The sequence below is a fragment of the Oryza sativa genome, chromosome 12 (genome assembly GCF_034140825.1).
Source record: "Oryza sativa Japonica Group chromosome 12, ASM3414082v1".
Classification (NCBI taxonomy): Eukaryota; Viridiplantae; Streptophyta; class Magnoliopsida; order Poales; family Poaceae; genus Oryza; species Oryza sativa.
Window position 1 is genome coordinate 21,926,331 of NC_089046.1, and position 9,267 is coordinate 21,935,597.

General features: G+C 41.7%; 1 protein-coding gene across 1 annotated transcript; it reads left to right on the top strand.

Annotated features, from left to right (window-relative positions):
• The first annotated feature begins 241 nt into the window (after nucleotides 1-241).
• On the top strand, nucleotides 242-3,614 carry LOC4352415 (uncharacterized). The gene is made up of 3 exons (XM_015762784.3): nucleotides 242-495; nucleotides 804-1,024; nucleotides 2,824-3,614. The coding sequence occupies exons 1-3, from the start codon at nucleotides 306-308 to the stop codon at nucleotides 3,406-3,408; spliced, it is 996 nt and encodes a 331-aa protein (XP_015618270.1). The 5' UTR covers nucleotides 242-305; the 3' UTR covers nucleotides 3,409-3,614.
• Nucleotides 3,615-9,267: the final 5,653 nt, after the last annotated feature.

A 9,267-nucleotide genomic window follows, 5' to 3' on the forward strand; every position in this document is an offset into this window, starting at 1 on the left:
CAAAGTACCACACTTTTAGAGTTTCCTCGGTCAAATTCTCATTTTGCAATATCCCACAGCTAATTACATATATTTTTTTAATATCCTATAGCAAAATTTGCATATTCTTATAGGTCCACCAAGGCAGTTAACCCACACACCAGGACAGAAGTTAGAGAAGAAGTCAACGAAAGGGGAGGAAGAACAGGAAGGGAGCCCGGCCCAAGCGCACAATAATAGCCCATCCACGAATCGTAACCCCGACCCAAAAAAAAAAAATTTCCTCGCTCCGAGAAAGTTCAGGCTAGGGCAAAAGCCGGAGGGGGATGGCGGCGGGGGAGGGGGAGGCAACGACTTGCCACAAGAGATCGGCGGCGGGGCAGGAGGAGGAGGAGGAGTCGAAGAGGCCACGCGATGGCAGCGAGGAGGAGGAAGAGCTGCTCACCGACCTCTCCCGCTACCGCCGCTACTGGACGGATCTGTGGTCCGACGTTTCCGGCGACATCGCCAAAAGAAGTGAGGAAGCTTCTTTTTTTTTTGTTTTGTTTTACAGATGATTTTATGGTAAATACGAATTCGCTCATGCTCTTGTTAGGTTTTTAGTTTTCATCTCAAATCGACATGCTCGCTCGCTGATTATGGTAGGCGGGAGCCTGGGGTGCACAATTGTGGGGGATGGAAACATGAACATGGAAAATGTTGGGATTGCTATTTTTCACATGAATTTCTATCAATGATATAATGGCTCATCTCTTTGGTATGTTGCAAAGGAAAAAGAAATGGTAATGCTTGACTGATTGATGTGGTTTATTGGATGGATGCAGCTGAGTTTGGTCCCATGCGGTACACGGAGGAACCGGTGCCCCCGTTCGCAAAGCTCCAAGATTTACTAGAGGTTTTTTCTTTTGAGGTGACTGAGCTGAAAGGTATTCTAAGCTGGCCAATAGATGTGTTTGGCCTCATCTCTGTCCGTGACTCGCTGGACCGGAATCGCAACTATATCTTTGAGCGCACCAGGAACTACTGCCAGACTCTCACTGCAAAGGTACCTCTATGCTTCATGGAAATAACAGCGCAAAGTCATCAGTCTTTTGACTTTTATACAGGCAGCTAGTTAGTTTTGCAATTTCACAATTGTGGTGCACTAGTGCAGTACTTTTTCACTGCACTGCAATCTAGAGATGTCTGCTGCAGTTCCGTTAAGAAATTGGATGTTACTTAAACAGATTAGAACAGTCCAAACTTATATGCACATCATGGTTCCATTTCACAAATTATATGTGATAGTCTGGTACTAGTTGTATCACAGAAGCATATTAGTAAACAACTTGAAATATTCAAATGCTCATGATTTAGAATCATGTAATGGCATTTCTTTTTTACCAAAGGCAAAACATAAAACCTGTGATAACATAATCAAGCAAATTTTCCAATCTCAAACTCCCCTACACACCAGAGCTTAGCAAATTCTCATGATATATAAGGGGCACCACAAACATGTGTGTTGCTAACAGAAACAACTACAGAAACATTCGGTGTGCAGGCGCTGAATTAGTACTTCAAAATAAAAGGCTACCAAATCATCAATTGATAGCACATGCAAGGGCACTTCCCCACTCTGATTTAATTCATAGAAACTAGCGTTTTGCCCCATATGAACTTGCAGAGGCTATCTTTTCTTGCAACATCTGTGCTCCTTGCTTCAGTTTGTCTGCAAGAACTGTATTCTTTTGCCAATCATTCAAGTAGGATATTTAAACACACCCCTCATGAATGCGTGAATGGTAAAGTGAGGGTCAAGAACTTTCCTATGGTCAAAAGAGATGCTACTCTCTCGGTAGTACAACTGTCCTAACTGCAGCAAGACGAATCATGCATGGATTCATCTCCTTGCAGTACAGCTTGAGCCTAAGGGAAAACATTTTGCAAATATTTAAGGGTAATTAACACTGCGAGAACACACCTGAAAGGTTGTAAGCAGGTCACAGTAACAGCAAGTGATCAATTGTGTTTCAGGTTTGGCAGACATATAATATTTGTTATCTCATAGCCATCTTCGTTTCTTTATTGCAATAGCCATCATGTTTTAATGGGATTGTTGAATATTGAACATTATTAATGCCAATTTCCAAGAGCCTAAGGAGATGCAATGGTGATCCACCATTGATGATAGAAAGGAAATTCTTTGAGATGTTTTAGGGTAGAGGAAAAAAGGTAGCACCAAGAGTACAGTTTACCCAACAATAAACTACAATTTGTTGTGATATTTTGACATACTATGAATATTCTTTATGAAAAGCTCCTGAAAAAAAGTGTTAATAAATAATGATTGTATTAATACTACACTTCTGTGACAACAGTGCAATATTAATTTGTGAGTGCTGGTCATTAAAGATTCAAGCAATAAAGATGAAGTTGTCAATACATATATTAAATATTAATCGTAGATCATATATATGCTTATTTTCCTATGCCGTATCAATGTGTTCTTGAGCAAAGGGAAAATAGAAATTCCAAGTTGAGTTATGCATAGCATGCTGTCAGGCTCACATATGTTTTTCTATTCATAATTATATGCTCATGTTTTTATTTTGTTTTGACAGTTCAAATGTGCCATTCATATTGTTTTGTTGAGTGGAACTTAGGACACAGAACGCAATAGAGTTATGCACGTTTGTTCACCTTCAGTCTAGCTAGTTTCATCTTATCCAATAAATTTGGAAATATTTGCTATGTTACATCGTTGCTACCATTCCTTTCCAATTGTTTTCATGCAGAGCTAAGTGGTGGATTGCGCATCATTACTATTATTCTTATATTTAGTAATGTCATCAGTGTGTGTAGGATTCATCTCTGGTTCTCACTGGTCCAAGCCGTGCAGTCCAATTGATTGACCCTGTTGAATTTGAAATTGAGCTAAGAGTCAAGGGGACAAGTCCCTCCAAAGATAAGATCTTGAGCGCTGAAGCATTTGGGTATAACTGCATTGCTCAGAGACTCAGATGTGGCTCACTCCGCAGTATGATGTTATCAGGAGCACGCAGCACATTGGAGTTCAAGTATGCACACATTCCTTTGGCATTGGAGGCTACAATCAAGGTCAGGATTACTAGGGGTTCAACTGATTTCTGTGGAAAGTTCATTGCACATACTGCTAGTATCAAGGAAGATGTCATATTGCTGGACTCTGGAGAAGAAATGGTGGCTATCTCCCATGATGGAGCCATTAATTTCTCCCGCAGTGTAGTTGCAGTTGAAGGAAATGGCGGAGTTCTGACTGTTGGTGTTCATGCAAGGCAGAGTGGTGGTGAGAATATGAGATGTTCTTATAAAGAGTTTATCCCGGTAAGATGTGGACGGAGTCATGACACACTTGATGTTGGATTTTGCCAGATGAGCGTTGAAGTTGCTTGGTCGCTCATCTTTTAATATTGAAAAAAGTCTAGGCCCTGATAATATTTTTCTTGCATATGACAATACTTAATATTCGGTATTAGTAGTGGAAGTAATAGATGTGCTCCGTGGCATTGTAATACACTAATATGACAGTACTGAGTTTGGACCGGGGGCCTCACGATCCATGCCATTGTAAATTTGCTACTCTATATCATAAAAATGCTATTATTATTCACCTATTTGTAGATAGTAACCATGTCATTACAATTCTTTTGAAATATGAGACGACATTTTCTACACTCTAAACGTAGTTGGTCTCAAATATAGGCCACTGCATTTTTTTTATATCATCCAAAATGCCCTTATGTACATTAGGTGGGCCCTACACGTCATCCCCTCCATCTCTCTTGGAGCAAGGAGTCGTTGTTCACCTTGTTGGTGACGCCGTCGTTTTGCTCCCTCGCATGTCGCTGACTCGCTCGTCTTGCGCCATTGGCGGCTAGCTTTCTTGATTCAAAAGCGAGTAAGCAATCAAACTTCGCCGCAACAAAGAGCTACTCCCTCCGTCCCAAAATATTGTCCTCTAGGCAAAGGATAGCGACAACCTTAGTTGGATGAGGGAGGACGCGCGTAGGGGCGCAGCGTCCACAGCAACTGGCGATATGGGGCGTGCTCCGGGCGGCAATGGACGTCGCTGGTGAGGGGCGGAGTCAAATTCAAATTTGAATCGGGTATGTAAACTTTGACTTATAAACTTTGGGTCTATAAACTTTAGGTGTATAAACTTTAGATGTATAGAAATACTATATATAAAAAATATTTGAATTCAAATTCAAATTTGAATCGGATATATAAACTTTTGATTTATAAACTTTAGGTCTATAAAATTTAGATGTGTAAACTTAAGATGTACAAACTTTAGGTGCATAAATTTACTAAAATAGGAAAGTAATGCGGTGCCAAAAAAGGAAACCAGGTGGAGGAGGGGGGAGGGGGCGCCCAGGGGCGATCGATCGCTCCTTAGCATTTCCGGAGACCGGTATGGTATGTATGTTAATTAGAGGCTATCACGTTACAACAGTTAAGACAATACGGTCTCTAACCATTAATATACCAAAATACTTTATTACTAGTCATCTTTCCTTTATTAGACTCAATACAATGAAAAATTTCCTAATAAATGCTAAGAGTTGACTCTATGCCGTTGTTATGCGTAACAACCATATTTCTCTTTCCTTCTTCCTCTCTCTTCCACGTCACCAAATATGCTTGCATGATAATAAAGAGAGATCGCTAATAAAGACCATTGCACATGTCCTAAGAAATGTTTGAATCAGGTTATTTTCTACCATTCCATTTTTTATTTGCATGCATTCATTTCTAAATGAAGTACAGTGAATTACGTTCCATGGATCATACAAAAAAAATCATGCCCCTTAATTATGTTGAATCAATTGCTTTCCATGTACGCGGATTTAGATGTTTTACCTTTTTCCGTGCGTTGCAACGGGAAAGATAAGAAAGTCGATGAAAAAATAGAGTGCAGTCGACAAACGGTGATTGGAACGAAAGAGGGTTAGTCGGCTGATGACAGTGAGAGACGGTGGCATGTCAAACCCTAGCGGGATAGAATGATAGGAGGGAACGCAGATTGTGGAGGCAAGGGTTGCTTAAATCCATTTGAGATTTTGATTATGTGTAATGGTTTATCGGGACAACCATTTGAAATTACATCTTAGTAGCTGATGGCCATATTTAATAGTTCATGACATATATAAAAAATACCATTAGAGATTCTACCAGGTAAAGCTTCGGAAAATGTTTCCTCGACTCATTTTCTGGGGGTGGCTAATGGGCGCGCGCGCCGGCAACGCGCGCACCAGCTGGCCCCCTCCCCCGAGCGATTTTTTTTCTTTTTCTGTTTTCACGATTTTCTTTTTTTTTTCGCCTTCCCTTTTACGTATTTTCTGATTATTTTCTTATCTTCAACACACGTGTTTTCAAATGTTTTGACTTGAAAATTTTTAAATCTCGAGTTGGAAGTTTTTAAATCTGAATTGAAAGTTTTCAAATCTCGAATTAAAATTTTCAAATCTCGAGTTGGAAGTTTTCAAATTCTGAGTTGGAAGTTTTGAAATTTTGAATTGAAAGTTTTCAAATTTAAGTTGAAAGTTTTCAATTCTGGGTTGAAAGTTTTTCAAATTTGAGATGAAAAGTTGAAAGTTTTCAAAATTTGACTTTAAAAAGTTCAAATTTCGAGTTAAAGTTTTTCAAAATTTGACTCCACATATAGATTTCTTTTCAAGATGTTAAACAAAAGCTATCCGAAAAAAAAATCTTATGTTAATTGTCGGTATTATCTCTAACTAACAGGATTAGTTGGTACGTTTCTCTGAGAAAAAAGTCCGGCCGCGTGCGCGTTGGCAGCGCATACGCGCGGGGTAGCTTTTCCGTCATTTTCTTCTATCGGCGTGTGCCCACATCTCGTACCTATATCTGTTGCTCCAGTGTGGTTAGTGTATAGGCGGATCTCCGTTTCGCTAGATCTAGTCAAGCTCAGGTCTACCCGATCCAGCTCGTTGAGGCAGCGGTAGATTTAGTGATTTACCGCACGGCTACCCTAAGCAGCTCCCCGGGCTCCCAAGCCTACAGCTATCGAGTTGTTCCTTTGTAAGCTGGTGATTTTGCATGCAACGCCACACCAAACCCCAAGCCAGGCAATGACGGTCACGAGTATCGCCGGGAGTCATGGACCTTGCAATGCAACACACAAGTACACCACATCAGCACACCTCTTGACTTGGTGCTAGTTTAAAAAAAATGTAGACGAGCGAAGCAGAGGTGTTCGACTCTAGATGAGGTCTGGTTGTCAAATCTCTCTCTTTTTAATTTTTTATTCTACTAAAAAAATATCTGTACGTTGCAACGGGTGAAATCTATTTTAATATTATTATTGTTAAATGGTTTAGTTAAGATGAAATTTACTGTGGGAGTTCGCTTGGATATATATATATTTTTTAGAAAATCATGAGCTGCAGTTAGGAGTCCGATCATCTCAAGTTAGTATGCGAGTTTTTTTAAACAGATTTCTTATATGATTCCTTCTGTATTATCAAAAGTGAACGATATTAAAAACCGATTCAAATACGGATATTTATTTCCAAAGCAAACGAACTTAAAAACTGACTCATACACGGATGACGTACCAAAATACCGGTAAAAACATATTTAATTTTTATAATAGTAGAGATAGAGATATAAGTGACGAGTTCCATGGTATGCCCGATTGAGATTAGTCATCTGTGATGGGTACTATAACTAATCTCGTTTGACTCATATGCTGAGCCAAACCTATCTATGACGGGCCTTATACTTAGTCCGATTGAGATAACTATCATCCGTGCCGGTCAAATGCCCGATTGAGATAACATCTCACATCAATGATCTTTGCTTAGTGACGGTAGCTCTTCCTGGCACTGATTGAGACCTATCCCATGCTAGTGAATCCAGTGGCTAACAGAAGGTCGCATCACAATCGAACCTCTGCGTCGTGACTCTGTGGCCGCGGGATAAGCAGCAGTCAGTCACCTCCCCATCGCAGAAGGCTGCTATTGATCCGATCTGATTTATCAAAAAATCGGAGAGAAAGATTTTTTTTTTCTGAAACAAGATGGCATCGAGTAATGAACTGCAGGGGAAAAGTTGATGTTTCACATGAACTGTACCATAAAAACAGTTTTGCAACCAAACAAGACTAAAATTTGCTCAACAATTAACTCACCGTACAACAAAATCGCGATCAGTTCCTTCAAGTAAACAAGCTCACAGCCATTGCGTACAAGGATGAAGCAGCATGCTCACCGGAGGTCATGGACTCCTACCAGGGCCGATGCAGCCACCTGGCCTCGTCCTCCTCATCCAATCACGAAAAGAGACCGTGCGATTAATGAAGCAAATCTGGGCGTTATTATGTGGAGGCAGTGAGACGCAAGAGATCCGTTCGAATGGAGAAAGAGGAGACGAAGAGATCGAGTCGGAGAAGCGTGGGACGGGACGGACAGGTCAGGACGAGGTGAAGCTGACGGATCAACGTGCACGCCTACCGACCGGCCGAACCGACGAAACACCAAACTCCTGAATTCTGATCCGATTTGGACACACAATGACTGACGAAAAACTACGACAAAAACATCTTAAACTTTTATAATAGATAAAGATAAAGATCTTTTATCTATATATAGATATTTATTTACTATACTAAAATGCATGCTTTCAATTTGTCTTTTACCTATCATAAACCTTAGTTACGAGAACAATTTCTACTCGTGTTTGTTGTTCATCGTTAAGCTTGCCTAGGTTCTAGATCCACCGCTGCACTGAGGTATTTATTGATGGAGCTTCCATACCGACTACTTAAGATTATAGATGGTGATATGGCCTGAGGCTCACGGCCCGGCCCGAAGCTCACAATTTTGGCCCGGCCCAAGAACAGCACGGCCCGACTGGGATCATGCCCGTGCCAGCCCGGCCCGATCAAAGAAAAAAAATATAGAGATGCAAAATAGACTTAAATAATTATATAAGGTAAGGCCCAAGACAAGAGGTATACAAAATAGACTTATTTTCCAGCCATTTAAACACAGCCCACGGAGTTGAGGAATCAAAAATAGACTTTTTCTGTAAGGAAGCACGATGAGCCATCGTGCCTTCAGGCCAGCCCAGCACGGCCCGAGTAGTATTGGGCCGTACCTAGGCCGTGTACGCCACCCATGGGCTGGCACGGCTCGGCCTGGTGTGTTGGTTGGGCCGTGCCGGCCCGACAAGCCTCGGCCTAGGCACTGTCGGGCTTGGGCCGTGCCGTGCCGAGCAACCCACATGGCCATCTATACTTAAGATCAGTCAATGCTTCCAACTCTATATAAAGCAGTTGTGGCGAACTCTACATGGGAAGGTATATTAAAAACCAAATAGCTCTCAAAATAACCCTTGGATCCAAACAACTTAGGACTATTTTATTGGAGGACTATTTCCTTTACTAAAAAGTAGCTCTTAAAGTAACTTTTGGCTAGTCTCTAAACTGGACCATATTATGTCCTCTAGCCAGCAGCGAAATCACTAGCTTGCATTTGTATCAGCGCTGCAACTAGCGGGGGATCAGAATGGAGCGTTGTGCTGTTGCCGGCTCAGCGAAGTACCTGGCCATCCATCGGCTGAGGCATCGATGACTGTATGTGTCATACGATCGAAACAAACAAACAGAACAACCTCTTGATGGACGCATACGGGCCAGGTTTGCCTTGGGACGGGAAGGCCCACCACGCAGTATAGAGCGATATCCATACGACCATACTTGGCCTGTTTGTTACAGCTTCACATCTTAAATTTAGCTTCAGGAGTTGATCTAAAGTGAAATTGTGGAGCTGTCTAAACCCAGCTCTACAACTCTAGTTCATTTTGTGAGAGAACTCCACCCAGCTCCACTCTTATTTTTGGTGGAGCTGAAACTGTTTGGCTGAGCTCCAGCTCCAGGAGGGGTGGAGCTGGAGCTGGAGTTGTGCCAAACAGGCCCTTACGGACGCTGCTTGCCTGCTCCCAGGGCGTGCTCCGATCAGTGCTCCCGTATACGTGGCACAATCCTAGCGTTTCCCTGTTTTTTTTCTCTTGAGTAAAGTGTACGCGCGGTCCTTAAACTTATATGGGTATGTCATCTAGATCGCTAAACTCTCAAAATACATATCCAAGTCCCAGAACCTATCATAGTGTGTCATCTAGGTCCCAAATCGCCACAACCCCTTCAGGATCCTATGTGGCGTTGATGTGGCATGCCACACGGACATGATATGGCATTATTTTGACTGATAAATGGGACCCATTTAATTTTTTTCCTTTTTC